The sequence below is a fragment of the Pipistrellus hanaki genome, assembly GCF_964339955.1.
Source record: "Pipistrellus hanaki genome assembly, chromosome: 4".
Lineage (NCBI taxonomy): Eukaryota > Metazoa > Chordata > Mammalia > Chiroptera > Vespertilionidae > Pipistrellus > Pipistrellus hanaki.
Genome location: NC_140506.1, coordinates 27,507,722 through 27,527,779, shown reverse-complemented (window position 1 = coordinate 27,527,779; position 20,058 = coordinate 27,507,722). Strand labels below are relative to the sequence as shown.

Sequence of the window (20,058 nt, the reverse complement as noted above, 5' to 3'; positions counted from 1 at the left end):
ATAGGTGTTAGAATGATGGCGGTAATCAATAGAGAAACAGTTAATCATCTTGAAGAACTTGAGCTTATTCGTTTTTTATTTCTTACTTTCCCTCTTTCTGTTTTTGCCTCCACTTTGCTTGTTGGTTTTTGTTTTGTCCTATCTTCTCTCTTTCCTAGCCATTATATCAAATAAAATGAAATACTTAAATTTATTTCTTATGTTTGCTGAGAGTGGCAGTATAATGTGGAAAGTCAGTGTGGGCTCTTGAATCTTGGCTCCTCCATTTACTATCTATTTGAGCTTATGTCTGTTTCATTCATTGGGTTTCTGTCCCAGTGTTCTTTTGGATGGAACTGGAATGATAATACCCCTCTGAGGTAGGGTTGTTTCGAGAATCAGGTGAGGTCACACAGATATTTAGTAACATATTTAAAAGAATTGTTTATAGGCAGAAACAAAAGAAAAAATACCCATAATATCATCCAGAGAGAATTAATATTAACATTTTTTGTGTGTAGTTTTTCTCCTTGCCATCTCAAGCTCTTCTCTGTGGAGGTTTGTTTTACCTGCCTTTTGCATATGCCTCCAGTCTGGGGGCTGCTAGTCAACACTGAACTTATTCTATCTTAGCTTACAAAAATGAGAACACCCTTGAATATAATATAATTTTATTTTAAATAATCATTCAATTTGGACAGTGTATAAATAGGTATTCTATTTAATTTTGAAATAATAAAATTTTATTTCATTGCTACTTCTCTTGATTATTGGGAGCTCCCACAGGAAATTTCATGATTATCATCATAGCTTTTCTATAATTCATGAATCTTAATTTATAATATGACCTGATTTTAATAGCCATACTTTATTTCTCTGCACTGCATGCAAAGAAATTTAGTTTATTTATTTTTATTTTAAATCAAATTACAAACAACAAAATTAAAGAATTTCTTATAAGACAGTACCACTGTCAATTGAAATATTTTCTTTCTACTCCCCTCTCTGCCATCAGAATTCTGAGATGTGGTACAAGCGTCACAGCATTGCTATTGGAGAGGTGCCGGCTTGCCGCCTTGTCTACCGCAGACAGCTGACAGAGGCCAATGTAGAAGAGATATGGAAGTCTATGACATTATCACAGTATGTGCATTTGATATTAATGAGACTTCTTATTGTGTTTTTTTTTCTAATTTGCTTCTTCATTAAACGCTGATATTTAAATTTTCTAAAATTACGTATAAAAATCTCAATTTAGCATTATTTGCAGCTGTGCTACTTATTAAACATAATTTAACTGGATTCTGTTTTATTTTCTATGCAATTTGTATAATAGTTAGGAGTAGACATTTGAAAGTTCTTTAATTTTCTAATAATACTGAACTCTTAATGAATTACAGTGAGAAATTTGGTCTTTTAAATATTTTATGTACTATATAATTAATAGCAGGTTTTTGTTTTTTTTTCTCTCACAAACATGTACTAGTACCAGTTGTTTTTCATCATTGGATAAGCTAATTCTTGTTTTTATAACATCTTATGAAATTTTCTTGGCATTTAAGGTGTTAACGTCATTAAATGTTAATGGCAAAAGGATATTTTTCAGTGTATTCTATCATAATCATTTTCTAGCCTTTTGCCCCACAAGAATTGGGTGATATGCAAGAAAACAACACAGTTTAAAGATTGATATTTTCTAGTGCTGGGGTAAATAATGACCTTTAAAAATTTAACTAAATAATGTAAATATCATCTTTCTTCTTAGTTTACAGAAAATCCTTGGTCTAGATTCCTTAGAAGAAGTTTTAGACATTAAACTTGTCACATCCAAGTTCATCATACATAATGTATATAGTGTGAGCCAGCAGGGAGTTGTTATCCTTGATGACAAGTCAAGTAAGTGCATAGAAACCATTTTGTTTCTGGTTGATCCATATCTTTGCTGCTTACCTATCACCTTCTATTTGATGCTTCTCTAAATCCTAACTAAATTTACACTTTCTCATCTCGCGAACTCATACCTTTTAACTAATTGTTTGAATTAAAGAAATGTCATAGAATGATGAATACTCAGGAGTGAAAATGTCAGCAAAATCCATCCAGAGGCCAGTTCAGTTAGCCTCAATGGGCATTATCCTCAGAAAATCCCTAAAAAGTGAGTAGGTTTAAGACCTACCTTAGAACTTGAGTCAGTTTTCAGGTGGATTCTGGGGTCTGATTGATTTTAGGTTCTCATTGACCTTTTTGTTATGATATTTCTGTGTAAGTGTTTCTGGGATACTTTTGGTTTATGTCTTTTTTTTCTTTTTATAAAGGTAGCTTTTTAGAGGTTGAAGGTTTTTCAATTTTGTATACTTTTTTTTTTCCAAGTCAGTTTACAAATGAGGAAAAAAAAACAAAACATTTAGCAGCTATCTATACTGTTTTGTTTTGTTTTAAATATATTTTTATTGATTTCAGAGAGGAAGGAAGAGGGATACAGAGAAACATCAATAATGAGAGAGAATTATTGATTAGCTGCCTCCTGCGTGTCCCGTACTAGGTATAGAGCCTGCAACCTGGGCATGTGCCCTTGACCAGAATTAAACCTGGGGCCTTTTAATCTGCAGGCTGATGCTCTATCCACAGGGCAAACTGGGTAGGGTCCTGATTTTTTAAAAATATTCTCACAGTACATGTAGTGGGCCAGAATCTCCAAACTGATTTTACAACTTCCTTCCCCTGGATAAGGGATGGGCTAGAATTGAATAGGCTCTTTGACTGGGTCTTCCTTTACTTCAAACACTTAATCCTGGGATTTAGCTGGGATTAGAATGACATTTGGCTGTGGGAAGGTGGTACAGTACTTTTGGGTTTTATTCGAGTTTAGGCTGGAGCTCCTGGCAGCAGACAGAGCTGTACCAGAAGGAGCCTGAGCAGTGGTGAGAGGGAAGAGGTTGCTCAAGGCTAAGTTTCCTGACAAGAACAGAATGTGTCTTTGAAACTTGAAATACTCCCCCTTTTTAGCCCCTGTATCAGGAATGAAGGACACCAGGAAACAGAAATAGATTTGTGAACTTAGGAGTTGTCTGGTTAATACCAACATGTAAAATTAAGTTACATAGAATGAGGGGGGCGTTGCCTTAGAAGTAGATCTAAAATACTTTCACGTTCTCTGAGTATAGCAAACATTCATACTTTTAGCTACCAGTTGGATGACCAGTCATTTTTATTTTTTTTGTCTTATTAAGTAAGTTCTTTATCAAGGAGAGCACTCACAAGTCTCAGGTTCATTAGGTCTAACAATTCAACCAGTGTCTTTGCAATTTTACCGAAAGTAGAGATGAAGAAGTGGAAGCATGAGTACCAGCCCTTCTCATCAGATGCCTGTGACAGGGCCAGGAAGGAGGAAAAGACTACCAGAATGGCTCACCTAGGATTTTTGTAGCAGTGTGTTAACCATTATTATTATTTTAAGGCTGTTCTAATATGAATAGCCTACACTAATGTCAGTAGAACTTGGTTTGCTTAAAACATTTTGAAAATTGAAACATGTAAAGTGATACATATATTGGACCTTGCGCATACAGAATTCACCTTTTTTATTTTTATTTTTTATTTTTTGGTGAGCTTGTTTCACAAATGCATTTCATGACTAACCTTTTTGCTTTTCCTCTTTTTTTCATTGACTGATATAAGTCTTAGGATAATTGATTTGTATGTTAGTTTGTTTCCCTGGAACAAATGATCAAATTTCTTCTTGTTACTAAAACTTTAAAAAGTTCATTTTGTTTTTAGAGAATTTTGCAGGCATGATTTATACAAGCAAATGTACCATTGCTGCTAAGGAAAAATTTTCATCTTTTAAAGTTCTAATACATAAATAGGTGATTTTGATTAGCAGATATGTTGTTTACTAATTAGGCAAGTACTACATTCTTATGATATCAATCATGTTTGTAATTTCTAGAGTTATATGCAATTGAATAAAATATATTTTTATTTTTATGCAGAAGAACTTCCTCATTGGGTACTGTCAGCAATGAAGTGTTTGGCAAATTGTAAGTACTTATTGTCTGCCAATTTTATGAACTTAACAGAAATTGGCACCCTGAATTAGAATATATTTTTGCCCAATGACCTGAACCTGTGTGATTGGTAGTTAATCGTTTTTGAGATTACTGTACTTTTACTGATAATTGTGTGACTTGGTGAAAGGGCTGATTATAGAATGGGTTTAAAGGAATTTGTGTTTTCATTTTCTGTTGTCTGATTTTTATTCCTGAAACATGTGTTCCTAAGTATGTCCTATATTTACACCATCAGTTTGCTTAGCAGATCCTGTCTACTATTGGCTTTTTACAGGGCAGTAGTTTAAATGGGGGAGAAATGTTTTAGAACACTAATCTGATTGGAATGCAGGATGGTTTGGAAGGAGAAGAACCTGCATGCAGAGAAGCAAGAACTATCTTGCAATATCTGCTTGATAAACTCTTCCAAAGTCTGTCATGGATAACATTTATAAAAGACTAGTTTTTAGTACATTAGTAATTTGGATGCACCTGTATCAGGGTGGTCCTTTTGAGGTTTTCATAGCCATACAAAATCTATTTCATAGGCAGTTGATATCTATTTTATTCAACTATCCTAAGAATTATATCACTTCATTGGATATCACAGGCACTGTGAAACGATGAATAATTGAAGTATCTCTTTTAACATTACTATTTTGAGGGAGATTTTCAGAAGGCTTGACCCAAAGAGGGAATTTCACTGGTTAGTGGCTTAACTCAAACCAATGGTTTTAACAAGAAGAATTCTAGTTATTTGGCTGACTGATAGTGGTGATATTCCTGGGTCTTTGGAGGCCTCACAGAGGTAGTTTCTTTCTTCCATTTTGGGTGAGACTAGTGTGAGCAGAGATAGGTGTATGCATTCTTGAATTAGTAGACTCTGAATTACTTAACTGAAGTTATTTTGTTTGATTATAGAATGAAATTAAAATAACTATTCAGATGATAGTGGGTGATCTCAGTGGTAATATACAAAAAATGATTATATATTATTATCTGAGTGTGAATAGCAATATTAGTTTATGTGAAGCCTAAAGCTCTCCATTTTTAACTATTAAAATTATTGTCCATTTTTGGTTAATATTTTAGAACCTCTGAGATGTAGAGTTCTATGGTTTACCTTGAGAGAGTGATTTTTATTCTTGCTCGATCATTTGAAACCATTTAAGTTTAAATTATATATTTGGCCAGAGTTGGCAGTGACAAGATAGGAGGTGTAAATGGGAGATTAAATGGCTCATTTCTGAATTCCTGGCAAACTTAGGACTTGGAGGTTGAGGAAGCCAGAATAAAAAATCTGGACTATAGTATGTTGTAAAGTGTATATTAAGGTGTATCTATTGTATAATGTTGAATTTTCAGTGATGATAAAAACTTAGTGAAGAGTACAGTTTTCCCTAAAGGAAGGATGTATATATAAAACCACCAAACTTCTGCAGAAAAGATTAGAATAACTGGAATTGCTCATCAATGAAGAGGAAAGATGTGAGGAGCAACTCAGTAAGGTTCTCCATGTGGGTCAGGTGGTGTTATATTTGGTGGAAATTCTTGGGACAGGAACATGTCTCAGAGGTAGCAAGTGCAGTGGATGGCTGGCATATCCATAAAGATGTTTGTTTATGTGTCAAAGAAAACAAGGTGGTGAAAGGGCAAAGTTAGCCTTTTGATTAGTTTTATAAAATAATTAATTTTTCCAAATTCTCATTGGTCTCCAAAATTAACTTTGAATCTGTAGAAGTTATGAACTATTTCTTACACTTTTTATTTTTAGTGAGTCTAGGTTCCTGTTGTAGTCATCTAAAAGGGAGCAGAAAGGATAGACTGATTATATAATATTTTGAAGACCTAGTGCTTCTTTTCTATAAATCTGCTGCCCTCTTCTTTAAGACTGTCTGCATTTATTGTAGACCATGCACACATAGGCCTGGGTACTTTCATTGGTGTCTAGCGTTGTGGTTGACCACAGAATGAAGAACTAATGCCAGATAAGTACAAAATCAGGTTAGCTGATTTTTTTCTTCTTTGTGCATGTAGATTGCAAGAATTCAATCAGAAATGGATATAAACAACTCTTCCAAAGTCTGTCATGAATAACATTTATAAAAGACTAGTTTTTAAAAATATCCTGAAGTTCAAGATAATTAAGAAATGAAAGATCTTAGAAATATGGCCTCTTCTCATAGAGTTCACTATGCAGAAGTATTTTTAGGAAACTCCCCCCTCCCCCCTTTTTTTTGTGTGCATATTTTTAACAAGAATGATGGAATGTTCACAAAAGGGTACAATTGCTTAGAATGAACTGCATATTTATCCTGGGAGGGAGTAAGCCAAGGCAATGTGTATTGCTTGCTGAGACATATCAAACTAATGACAGCATTTCACTTGATTTAGCCTGCAATATTTTAGAGGAGGAAGCAAGCAAAAAATGGTGGTTGTTTGCTGCTAGGTTAATGTGGTACCACATATAAAGATCTTTAAAAAATTTTTCTTATTTTAACCAAATTATTTTATAAGAAGTGTACAGAATATTAAGAGGTTAGAAGAGTTTTTTTTAGAGAGACCAACAAAAAGCCATATTCACTGTGCCAATTGCCTTGAAATGTGAAGGCCCAGAATGCTTGTCTTTTTCAGTTTGATCTTTTCTAGTTATAATAGTTCTGTAGTTAGAGTTTTCTTTCTGTTTTTATTGGCTTCATCTTTCATTCTCCTGAAGGAGGAGATCTCTTTGGGAACAGTTGTTGAGTCTTATGTTCTGGCCCGGAACTGGCCAGTGCAATTGAACTTCTTTCTTCCATGTGGTGATGGAAATAGAGAAGGCTGGCCAAATGTTCCCGTAAAACTATTTGCCATTTCCCTGAAGACATGGGCAGTTCTAGTTTGCCCCTCCACTTAACAGTGTAAATCTGTGGTCTCTGTAGGTATTGTTGGGGGCATTTGCTGCCAACTCCGAAGAGAGCTAAGCATTTCTTGTTCCTCTTAGTCCCAGACACAAGTGGATCTTTGCCTTGCTGCTGGCAGTGGGCAGGGCTAGAACGAGGTTGTTCCAGGCTTTGTATAGTTACTCCAACTTTGCAATATCTGCTTGATAAACTATCTTTTGATGGTTAGTTGGGGATTGAGTAGAGAGTTTTATAATCAGAATGAAAGACACAATGTAAAATTCCCTTTTCAAAATATCTTTAAGAAAGAATGTATAAATTCTATCCAGTCTGAAATAATTTAGAGGCAGAATGTGATAATTTTCACTCAACTCTGACTCTAGAATATTATAATATAGCAACGATAAAATAATGAAAAGCTTTAAGGTTATTTTGTAACTTATCTATTACATGTGTGAGCTAATTGTTATCATGAACTAATTGCTATCATGGTCAACTGTGTCAAGACTAGGAAAATATTGAATATTTCAAAGAAAATTGTCATTGTTTGCATTTAATAAAAATGCCTTTCGGAAGGGCATAAAAGAGTGTTTTTTTTGTTTTTGTTTTTAAAAAAATAGAAGTAAGTGATTTTTCTCATTGTGTTATAATAGATTTCAATGTAGACATAAGCAAAACGTATAATGTCAATTTATTTAATGTCAGTTACCCCCATGAAAACTTTTCTGTCATATTTGTGTAAGCAAAATATATAATGCCGATTTATTTGATGTAAGTTTTCCCCATGAAAACTTTTCTGATCTTGAATATCTGTACAGAATATACATATTCACAGAGGTTAGTACTCAGTGGGTGCCCTGTTAATGTTTCTCTTTCTATCTCATTCTCTTTCAATAGGGCCTAATTGTTCAGATTTGAAACAGCCTATGTACGTGGGATTTGAGAAAGATGTCTTTAAGACCATAGCAGATTACTATGGTCACTTGAAAGAGCCTCTGCTTACATTTCATCTTTTTGATGCCTTTGTCAGTGTTTTAGGTAAGTTGGAATATAATGAGCCTTTATCTGCATTACTAATATTGAATCATTTCATTTTCACTATCATGAGACTGTTAGCCAAACTTCCATAGTGTTTTTGAAATAAAAACTAAAAGGTTCTTGCCTAGTTGGTGTCCTGCCTTTAAAGGGGGAAATGAAAATGGTTAAGCTCTATTATGAAAATCAAAGCAAGGACAACTAATTATTTCTTAAGAAAGAATAATATGTTGTATGTCATTTTTGTATAAAAAAGTATGAGTTAGTTGCTAGAGAAGAATGTAAATTTGACATTTACTGTTCATGAGTAAATCTGCTACTCTGGATGTGATGCCATAAATAGGTATGGAAGGTGTATTTTCATTTAGAAATCTAATTTATTTTTATGGAAGAATCATATTTTATAGAGCTATTGGTCATTTGTGGCATGCAAAATATAGTAACTTCATCATTTTGTAAAACTTGTTGCTATTCTTCGTGTAGATCCGTACTTCAGAATTTACGCTGTCAAGAAAACATGGCAAGCCCTAGCCAGTTAGGCTTAGTGGCTAGAGCATCAGCCTGTGGACTGAATGGTCCCAGTTTGATTCCTGTCAAGGGCACAGGCTGAGGTTGCAGGGTCCATCCCTAGTAGGGGGTGTGAAGAAGGCAGCCGATCAGTGATTCCCTCTCATCATTGATGTCTGTCCCTCCCTCCCTCCCTCCCTCCCTCCCTCCCTCCCTCCCTCCCTCCCTCCCTCCCTCCCTCTTCCTTCTTCTCTGAAATCAATAAAAATGTATTTTAAAAAATAACAACAACAACAACAACAAAAACATGGTTAAAAGGAAAAAAAATCAACATTTGCTATGGCTCTTTCTGAAACTGTTTATTTTTCTAAGAAATCAGATTTTCCACTTGTTTTATGATTGTTCAAGAATACTACTGTTTTATTGTCAAAAGGTTTGCTTTAATAACCAGACCATTGTATGGGTATTATCCTCTGTTATGTAAATTTATATGAATTACAATACTCTTGCATTTCTTGAGTATTGTGGGGTTAGCAATCTTCCCATTTTTTTTTATCCTCTTTCTCCTCCTTTTCATCTTCCTTCTTGGAAAGTATGGATGTCGCCTAGCAAAATAAAGTATTAACAACATGTGAATAATTTACCTGATCTCATAGCACAGTACTTAAATTTTAAAATTTTGTAGGTCTTTTGATAAGAAACAAAAACAATTATAAATCATGTACATAAGGGTGAGTGTTTTCAGAGAGACATTATTGGAAACAGATGAAGGGATTTGTCCTGTTACTGAATTTTGAAGCCACTGGGTCATCTTGGTATTTTGTTTACAACCAAGGAAGACTGGGGGCTTATGTACTGATGAATATCATGCCTAATGATGAGTACTTGCTGTTGTTGAGTATGCATATGGACTGACTGAGTACATTCTCATTATTGCTACTTAATTCCCATTATGCTGCTGGTAAAAGAATTCTAAAAACTGGATTAAAAATCACTTCTTAGATTTTTTCCCTCATTTTCCATTTTCATAATGTCTTATTGTAAAATTATCTCATTTAGAAACAAAAGAACTTGGAACTTTTAAAAATGAATTCTAATTTGAACCAGTTATATTTATGATGTCTCTGGTCTATTCTACAATTGTCCATTTTGAACTCAGCTAGGAATTACAGCTGATTATTTCCAAATTGATGTCAGAGGCAGCCACCCTCTAAAATATAATCAATAGAGGGTTTATTGTGTAGAAGGATAGACAGAATAGAGAATTATCACACTTGGATATCAGCAAGACTAGACTAATGCGTGTAAATGGTCATGATATAGTAACCTTCCCCAATCCAATCCTTTAAAAAAAAAAAATATATATATATATATATATATATATATATATATATATATATATATATTTGATTTCAGAGTAGAGAGATATAGAAACATCAATGATGAGAATTATTGATTGGCTGCCTTCTGCACACCCCACACTGGGGTGGTGGAATCAAGCCTGCAACCCAGGCATATGCCTTGACTGGCATCTACCATGACTTCCTGGTTCATAGGTCAACCCTCAACTATTGGGCCCTGCCAGCAGGACTGATACAGTCCTTCTTAAGTAAATATGTTTGATATACCCTGCATTAAAGACCATATGTAATAAAAGAAGAAAGTCTTCTAGATTACTAAAGACTATACTTTGTTTATATGATTAACAAAGGTTATTTAATACTAAAGGCCCAGTGCATGCAATTCATGCATGGTCTGTGTCATCCCCCCCACACACACACACACCTCCCTGGCTGTGGGTTCCAGCCGGGGTCCTCCTTCATTCCATGCTGCCCCTTGGTAGTCAGTGCACTTCATAGCGAGCTGTCGAAATCCCGGTCAGCCAAACTCCCGGTCGGTCGAACTCCTATGGGAAAAATTTGCATATTAGCCTTTTATTATATAGGATAGAAATCCTGTTACAGCCTGTGGAAAAAGATATCTAGAAACTGTGTATCTACAAACTAGATGTGTAGGTTGAATCCCAGGAGGGTTAACTCATTCCTTAAACCTTTTGACTTACATTGATTGGAATAAGATGCCATTAGGTAAACATATTTTAACGTAGGTAGTCAATTTTGTATAGAAGCTAAAAATCCTACATTTTCAATGGAAATGATTTTCAGTTTTGTTAATGAATTTCTTTTGAGGTCTATTCTTTGATATCTAGCATGAAATAATGCTAGCTAATGCCAAAGCTGTGACCCTGAGAGCAGTTAATCATTTTTATTTTTATTTATTTATTTATTTATTTTAAAATATATTTTATTGATTTTGTACAGAGAGGAAGGGAGAGAGATAGAGAGTTAGAAACATCGATGAGAGAGAGTCATCGATCAGCTGCCTCTTGCACACCCCCTACTGGGGATATGCCTGCAACCAAGGTACATGCCCTTGACTGGAATCGAACCCGGGACCCTTCAGTCCCCAAGCCAATGCTCTATCCATTGAGCCAAACCGGTCCCAGCAGTTAATCATTTTTGATATATGAAACAAGACATCTAAGAGTTCTTAAAAGAAAAAAAAAAAGGACTTTTCAGAGATGTAAGACTTATTATTTATAATTAAAAAAATGATTTAATTTGGCTCAGTAGTCTGACTTAACATAACTATCCATAATTAATTTTTATTTCCTAAATTTTTAGTTCCTTGTATTAAGATCAGAGTTCAGCAGATCCTTGAATTGGGTGAATGAGGTAGTATAGCATCCTTAACTCACACTCCACACACACCCTAGATCAGGGGTCTTCAAACTACGGCCCGCGGGCCACATGCAGCCCCCAGGGGAGTCTGATCCTGCCCGCCAGGTTTTTTGGGCAGTGAGCGCAGCCAAGGTGTTACAGTAGGAATTAGTAGTTCATATAGTCCGGCCCTCCAGCTCTCTGAGGGACCGTGATCTGGCCCCCACTTTAAAAAGTTTGAGGACCCCTGCCCTAGATTCTGCGAAGCTTGCAATAATTTGGCATATCGAGGAAAGGGCAGCAATAGGAAGGAAGCACATAGGGCTTGGGAGCAAGGTAGAGAACTTTGAAAACTGGGTGACTTATGGGTTGCATGTGTAATCTGAGATCCCACAGTAGTGTCCTGTGGGCCAATGGGGCTCATACATACATGTGGCTTGTATGTTTTAAAAATAAATTTAATTAGTTGCCAAACTCCAAGAAACAAGAAATTTATGTAAGAATTTATAATATTGGATTCTTTAGGAAAATTGGAGGATCTGGCAATTCTGCACTTGAATTTTGAGTGGCACAAACTGCAGCAGCTCTGTAGTGTCTCCACTAGAAGGAGCAAGTGTTTCAGGGACATGAATTCTATTTGGCCAAGTCTCCAATGCTCCCCATTGCTTTTCAGATTCTAAAGCTCAGTTCACTGGATCCCCTTTGCTCATTTATTCCCTTTATCCGTTCTGTAAGCAGTTGAGCCCAAGACTCCTGGTTTATTTGCTAATAGACTGGAAGACTGAGATAGTAGCTCTTTGCTGTTCCCTTCTTTCTAAATAATAAGTTTATAAAGTGCCATTGAAATTCAATAGACTGATTGTACACTGGATCATCTTACTCAAAGGTTGAGATCTCCTCCTGTGTTTTTAACCTAGAAGTATCCATAAAGATAGTTTTCTATTCTTCGGCTCTTTTTTTTTCTTTTTTCTTCAGAGTGTGCCTAGGTAGTGTGCTTGATCAAACAGAGGGCTCTTGTCTATGTCAGTCCAAAGTTTTTGCTGGTGATGCTCTCTGTTCTCAGGGCTCAGGTCTTACTTATGACTGGAGCTTTTAAAGATGCAAATGGACCAAGGTAGAGATATTGAATCCCTTCCAAATGTAAGGACTACTGTTATATGTTGAGATTGTTTGCAAAAGTGGCATTAGATACTTCTTAAAGGTGGAAATTTAGAGAAATGCCTAGGTATTCCCTGGTTATAACTAAATGCGTAAGATATTTATAAGCATACTGTTAGTCACTAGGATGATTGAAAAAATTTTTGGAAAAAAAATGTCTTTCTCCCACCATTCAGCAGGATAAATTCCAGCTGTGTTAGAGAATTAAATGTAAAAAATTCATATTCTAAAACATAGTTGATATTTATCTGATGTTGGGGTAGATGAAGGACTTTCTAAGCATAAAAGCAAAAGAAGTCATAAATATGCTGAAGCATTGGGACTCTTCCCGTAGGAAAGGGCATCATCGTGTGCGTGGGTGAATCTTTATCTCCTTCTGAGCAATTCACAAAGGCATCTTGTTTGCCTTTCTTTAAAAGCCTCTGCTCTCTCTCGCTGTGTCTTTCTTTAGGCAGGGTGTTCTTTCCAATTGATGTGTAGTCTGAATTCTTTAGGCTTAGTATAAACCTTTCCCTTTTTATATCTCTTTTCAGTGAAAATGAAATCTGACATGTTTTTTTTATTCCTTTGGTTGTTCAAAACTGCAACAAACCCTTTGAATCTCTTGTTCCCTGGCTGAACAGACATGGGCCCAGTGCCTTTCTGGGAACTCCAAGCCCTCTGAAAGTCTTCATATTTCACTTCTTTTTTTGAAGCTCCCATAAGGAATAGCTTATTGTTAACATTACACATGTTAGTGGAATGGTTGGGTCTACTTTACAAAAATGAAAATTTGTTTTCCTAATTATTTGAAAATAAAAATCTGATATAACCATTGGGGAATGGGAGGGAGGACAGCAGGGAAGGTCATCATGGCCAAAGTATCACCTAGCCTCTAATGATATAGAATATTGTAAATTTTCTTTTAAAAAAAAATATTTTTATTGATTTTTTACAGAGAGGAAGAGAGAGGGATAGAGAGTTAGAAACATCGATGAGAGAATCATCGATCAGCTGCCTCTTGCACTCCCCCTACTGGGGATGTGCCCGCAACCAAAGTACATGCCCTTGACCGGAATCGAACCCAGGACCTTTCAGTCCGCAGACTAGAATATTGTAAATTTTCATTGATTTCATTTATTTATTTCTTAAGGGACAGTTGGGTTTCTTTGAGTATTGAATTTACCCTTATTGTCCCTCAATATAGCAAAATAATGAAGTGTTTTCATGATTGAAAAAACTCAGATGATTTGGTATATTTTTAATTATCTTTTTATTATTTTATTTTTATTTCATCATTGAAAACATTGCCAAACGTAGGTAATTTGGTTTGTTGACCTATTTGTATTGACTTTGGGCCCCAGATTTCTCATTGATAAGTGGCAGTAATGCCTGTCATACTAATAGATATAAAACTTAGTGCAATGGGCAGCACTTATTTTTCTACTACAGTTTCTCTTAAAAAAATTATTATTTTTTTATTGATTTCAAAAAGGAAGGGAGAGGGAGAGAGAGAGATAGAAACATCAGTGATGAAAAAGAATCATTGATCTGCTGCCTCCCCCACTGGGGATCGGCCTGCAAACTGGGTATGTATTCTGACTGGGAATTGAACTGTGACCTCTTAGTTAATAGGTCAACACTCAGTCCATGAGCCACACCAGCCAGGCCCCAAAATAAATATCTTTTATGTTTGTTTTGAAAACTACAAAAAAATTGGAACAATGAACAAACTAAGGATAATCATATGTTGCTATCCAGTCATTTCTTCTTTCAAATGATAGGATAATTTTTATGTAAAAAATCTGTGCTTGAAATAAACACTATTATATCATTCTGAAAAAGGAAACAAGTTATCTATGGGACTATAGAAGGCCCACTTTCTCAAGAGAAAGAAGATTCAGTATTTTTATGATGACATTGAGAGTGTAGAAATGGTGAAAGATGAGAAAGTTACTCTTTTAGCTTCCATTTTAGGAAAATAAAATGAATCGAAATAAAATAGTTACAACATTACAACACTTTGACTGCAAAATGAGAATAGAATGCTAACGTTCTTCAGAAGTTCTTAAAACTGAACCTAAAAAACCAAGACACTTTTTAATAGTAATACTTTATGATCTTGAAGAACCCGAAAATACTTGCTGAAGATGTTTGTTATACAAGTCTCAGTTCAACCCCAGTAGTTCCGTAAGCCATTATTTCAGAAACTGAGTATTGGATGTGAAAAAAGACATCCTGTATAATAAAGACATCCTGTATAAAAAGCATAATATGCTAAGGGTCTGGTCGACTGGTCAGCCATTCAGCAAATCAAAGTGCAATATGCTAATGATATGCTAAGGCCACTTAACCACTCTCTATGACGTGCACTGACCACCAGGGGGCAGACAGTCGACCTGTCGACCAGTTGGTCTGACATGCACCAGCCACCAGGGGCAGACAGTTGACTGGTCAACCAGTCACTATGACCTGCACTGACCCCCAGGGGGCAGACACTCCAACCAGTAGGTTAGCTTGCTGCTGGGATCTGGTTGATTGGGACTGAGTGAGACAGGCCAGAGCCCTCCCTGGCTGGCCAACCTCTCATGTTTCTCCTTGGCCCTGATCATGCACTGGTGGGATCCCTTGGCCTGGCCTGTGCCCTCTCACAATCCGGACCTTTATTTTTTTTGGGGGGGGGGGTCGGAGAGCCCATTTCGGTCTGATCCTGCAGGCCAGGTCGAGGGACCCCACTGGTGCACACATTCATGCCCCGGGCCTTTAGTAAAATAATAACAAAATATCAGAGTGTATAATATGTAATAAGAGTAGGTATTTTTATAAACATTTTTGTTTTATATTCCTATGAATATGCATATGTGTTGTTATGATGTAAAATATATTTCTTAATTTTAGTTGTAAACAACTTAAAAACACCTCTAAATTTTATCTCTACCTGTATATAATAAGGTGATTCTGAGGATTTAATGAATGTGAATGTTTCTCAGAAAGTATAATATTGCTCAAGTATTATTGGTATTAATAGTTCATTTTGACAGATGCTTATATTATGCATGGTTTGTCCTTTATGCTTAGCTAAAACAACACATGGTTTGTTCTTTACACTTATATTAAAAATGCCTTTTAACTTTGGCTCAAATAGAGTTATATTCAGTTTTTCATTTCTATTATAGTGAAATTAGCATTTTAAAGTGTTGTGAGTTTCTTCAGGCATAAACTACATTCTATTTTTCACTTTATGAGAGGAAACTAGCAGTACTTTATCTCCTGGCTTTCATTTTGAACTCTCAAGGAAATTGTTTTGAAGTGCCCTCTTTAGTATAAAAGAGACAGCTTCAGATTTAGCTATGTTCAGAAATTCTTCGTGCTTTTTACTGTTTCTAATCCTTGCCCCCACGTTGAAGAATGTAGAATGATATTTTCTTTGTCTGCTTATTAAATATTTGTGGTACTCTTTGAAACAGCATTTTTACTTCTAGGCACTTATCCTTAGGAAATAATTTTGACCACATGGAAAAAGTGGCACATATTTGGAGTCCATGCCCTAGACCACATGTGTCAAACACAAGGCCCGCGGGCCAAATCCAGCCCGCCAGGCCTTGCAATGTGGCCCGCACCGCGCTGTCATCACTGCACTCCGCTGTCAGTTTATGACATTGTCAGTTTATGACTGTTCAGTAAACCATTCGGCCCGCGATTTAGGCTGGAATTTAGATTTTGGCCCCTTCTCTGATTGAGTTCGACACCCCTACCCTAGACTATATGGGCTCAGAACCACTAACTAGCTATGTATTTGGGCAAATGACCTAATCTCTCTCTTCTTTTTAAAAAATCGTTGTTGTTGAGAGTATTGGGAATGTAAAATGGCACAGCCATTTTGTAAACTTTTGGCAGTTCCTTAAAAAGCTAAATACAGTAGGTCCTCGGATTATATTGGAGATCTGTTTCTATGGTGTGACGTAACATGATTTTCGCCATAAGTCGGAACCCATGTACATAAGTACCTACATCAGTCACATGGAGCACATGTACAGCAGTAATGAAGTGAAACAGTAAAAAAAATTTAAAAGATAACAATTCCTGACCTTTACTTGTGGTAAATAAATAATAAAAAACATAAAGCACTTTTTTTTTTAATAAATAAACTAGAGGCCTGGTACACAAATTTTATGCATGGGGGTGTCCTCTTAGTCCAGGGGATTGGACCTAAACAGGCAGTTGGACATCCCTCTCACAATCCAGAACTGCTGAATCCTAACTGCTCACCTGCCTGCTTGCTTGCTCCTAACTGACCCCCCCTTGCCAGCCTGATTACCCTAACTGCCTCTGCCTGACAGCCTGTTCGCCCCTAACGCCCCCCCCCCCCCCCGCTGGCCTGGTTGCCCCCATCTACCCCACCCCCCCCACCCCCACTGGACTGGTTGCCCCCAATTGCCTCCCCTGCCAGCCTGGTTGCCCCTCACTGCCCCCATTCCCCCCCCCCCCCCCCCAGTGCCTGGTCACTCTACGCAGCTTTCTGTTCATTTGTTTGGTTGCCCCTCACTGCCCCCAGTGCCAGCTTGGTCGCCCACACAGCCTGCTGTTTAGTCATTTGGTCTTCCCTCACTAAACCCCCTGCAGGCCTCATCACCCCACGCAGCCTACTGTTCATTCATTTTATCTTCCCTCACTAACCCCCCTGCCAGCCTTGTCACCCCACACAGCCTGTTGTTTAGTCACTTGGTTGTCCCTCATTACTCCCTCTCCCCCCCCTCCCCCCCCCCCTTGCTGGCCTGGTTGCCCCACAGCCTGCTGTTCAGTTGTTTGGTCGTCACTCACTAACCTTCCTCCCGGCCTTGTCACCCATGCAGCCTGCTGTTCAGTCATTACTGTGAAGGTGTGCTCACCAATTTGCACAGTACCCTTTTATTAGTATAGATGGGAGATGGTGACATAACCACAAATCAATGTACGTCGAGTCCGACGTAACCTGAGGACTGTCTGTGTGGAGTTAACATGTGACTTGGCAAATTCCACTTTGGGTTTTATACCCAAAATAATTGAAAACATATGCCTAAACAACTTGTACATGAATGTTCATAGCAGTGTTACTCAGAATAGCCAAAATGCAGAAACAACTGAAATGCCCATCAAATGATGAATGAATAAAATGTATATCCACACAAAGGAATATTATTCAGCCATAAAAAGGAATAAAATACTGTTACATACTATAATATGGATGAATTGTGAAGACATTATTCTAGGTGAAAGAAGCCAGACTCAAAATTACATATTGTATGCTTTCATTATATGAAATGTTCAGAATAGATAGATCTATACAGACAGAAATTATTGGTTTCCAGGGGTAGGGGAAAAGATTATAGGAATTAACTGCTAATAGGAATGGGGATTTCTCTTTGGAATGACAAAAATGTTTTTTGAATGAAATAGTGGTTAGGTGCATAGCTTCATGAATATACTAACCCTTCCCCCCACACACACATCCACACAAACCCACAAAGAGAATCAACCCACTGAATTGTACAAAAGATTAAAAAAAAAAAAAAAAGAACAAAGAAATACGAACCAAATTGAACCTTAGGAGTTAAAAAAAAATACAGTATTGCAAAGGAAAATCTCATTGGATGATATTGGGAGCAGATTAGACAATGCAAAAAACCCCAACACATTAAGGAACTTAAATACTAACGGCAATAAAAACTAGCCTGAACAAAGTATGGAGAGAAAAAAACACCTGAGAGTGGGGACTAAACTGAACAGCCTCAGTGATATAGGACAGTAAATATCAAGCAGTTTGTTTTACATAAAATCCCTGAAGGAGGCTCCTCAAACTGGCTCACATCCTTTTGCCACATCCCCATCATTCTCACAGCACTGGCGCTATGGGCTCCTCTTGTACTTCCTTTTCCAAGCCTTGGAACCAGCCACTTCTTCAAGGATTCTTAGTTCCTTTTAGTAAAGTGATATTTAGAAGCCAAAACATAGTGCTAGATGTGCTCATTATTTATTGGAGGTATTGCTCATAAAAAGAAAATGTTCTTAAGTAGCATGTAAAAAAGGAACCCTGCTATTTGATTTCCATCAAAATACTGTTTGAGAGGTGGTGGTGGTGGTGGTGTTAAATTGGTAGAACAGAGACCAGTATAAGAGACATCCATGTGCCCATCCTCCCCAATTTAACATATAGAAGCAAAATCTCTAGCAAATTGCTTTCCAGAGTGGTTCCAGCAATTTACAAACCCGTTAGCATTATACTCCTATTTGACCATTCCTTACTGATATTTGGTTTCATTGGTTTTTTTAATTTTTCTAATCTGGAAAGAAATTGCTATTTATTGGTTATGTGGGTTTCTTCTTGGGTGAAAGGCTTTTTCTATCCTTTACCTGTATATCTCTCTCTCTCCATTCTAAAATAAATATTCTGTAGTCTTTTTTTACCTTCAGTCTGACAGCTATCATTTTGTAGTCTGTGACTTGTCTTTCATTTTAATCACAAGATAAAGAGTTTTTGTATTTTACTTTGTCAAATTAATTTTTGTGTCTCATGAAGTCTTTCTATCTTTTTTTTGCAAGGAGCTTCTATACTTCTAAGATTTTTAAAAATATGTTTTTATCGATTTTTTAGAGAGAGAGGAAGGGAGAGGGACAGAGCTTGAACCTCAGTGGAGGGCATGCAGGAGGCAGCCAATCAATGTTTCTCTCTCATCGTTGATGTTTCTATCTCTTTTTCCTTCTCCCTTACACTCTGAAATATAAAAATATTTATTAAAAATAATAAATATAGCCCTAACTGATTTGGCTCAGTGAATAGAGCATCAGCCTGCAAACTGCAGGGTTCCAGATTCGATTCCGGTCAGGGGCATGTACCTTGGTTGTAAGCACATCCCCAGTGGGAGGTGCACAGGAGGCAGCTGATCTACGTTTCTCCCTTATTGATGTTTCTAACTCTCTATCCCTTTCTCTTTTTCTCTGTAAAAAAAATCAATGAAATATATATTTTAAAAAAGTAATGAATATAACGCAAAAAAATTTTTTTGATGAAATATACTTCATAATTTTCTTTTATGGTTCATGCTTTTTGTGTCTCCAGAAATCTTTGCATTTAAATATTATATTATTTCACATATAATGTTACTATGTTGCCACATTTTTTCATTTTTCCCTTTGTACTATTGTTTCATACACTATAATCCTACATATGTTTTTTAATAACCCTTTATAAATCCTACTACACATTGTTATTTTTTCTTTAAACAGATATTTTTCCTTCAAAGAAATTAAGAAACATAAAAGCAAGTTTTATCTACCCACATATTTGGTATTCTTCATTTCTTTGTGTAGATCCAGTTTTCATCTGATATCATTTTCCTTTTGCTTGGAAAGTGTTCTTAACATTTTTTATAGTATAGGTCTATTGGGAAACAAATTCTGTGCTTTTTTTGGAGGGGGCTCTGAAAAGTACTTGTTTTGACTTATTTCTGAAAGATATTTTCAGTGGATATAAAATTCTATGTTAAAAGGTTTCCTTTCAGCACTTTTAAGTTGTCTATGGTAATTCCTTATTTTTGTTCCTCTGGGCATAATGTGTCCTTTTTTCCTCTGACCACTTTTGAGGTTTCTTCTATCAAGAGTTCTATGATTTTTAAGAATTTAATTACAGTGTGTCTTTATGTGATTTTCTTTGTGTTTATTATACTTTGATTTGTTGAATTTTTTTTTTTTTTTTACCTGTTCATTTATAGA

The 20,058-nt window shown here is 36.2% G+C and overlaps 1 protein-coding gene across 2 annotated transcripts in view; it reads left to right on the top strand.

Moving 5' to 3' along the window:
• Nucleotides 1–20,058, top strand: part of DEPDC1B (DEP domain containing 1B) — a 53,117-nt gene that overhangs the window by 21,872 nt on the left and 11,187 nt on the right. For both annotated transcript variants that reach the window (XM_084880612.1, XM_084880613.1), the window contains exons 4-7: nucleotides 995–1,122; nucleotides 1,745–1,875; nucleotides 3,972–4,019; nucleotides 7,808–7,948. In XM_084880612.1, the coding sequence (XP_084736738.1) occupies nucleotides 995–1,122; nucleotides 1,745–1,875; nucleotides 3,972–4,019; nucleotides 7,808–7,948 (448 nt within the window). The remainder of the gene's footprint in view (nucleotides 1–994; nucleotides 1,123–1,744; nucleotides 1,876–3,971; nucleotides 4,020–7,807; nucleotides 7,949–20,058) is intronic.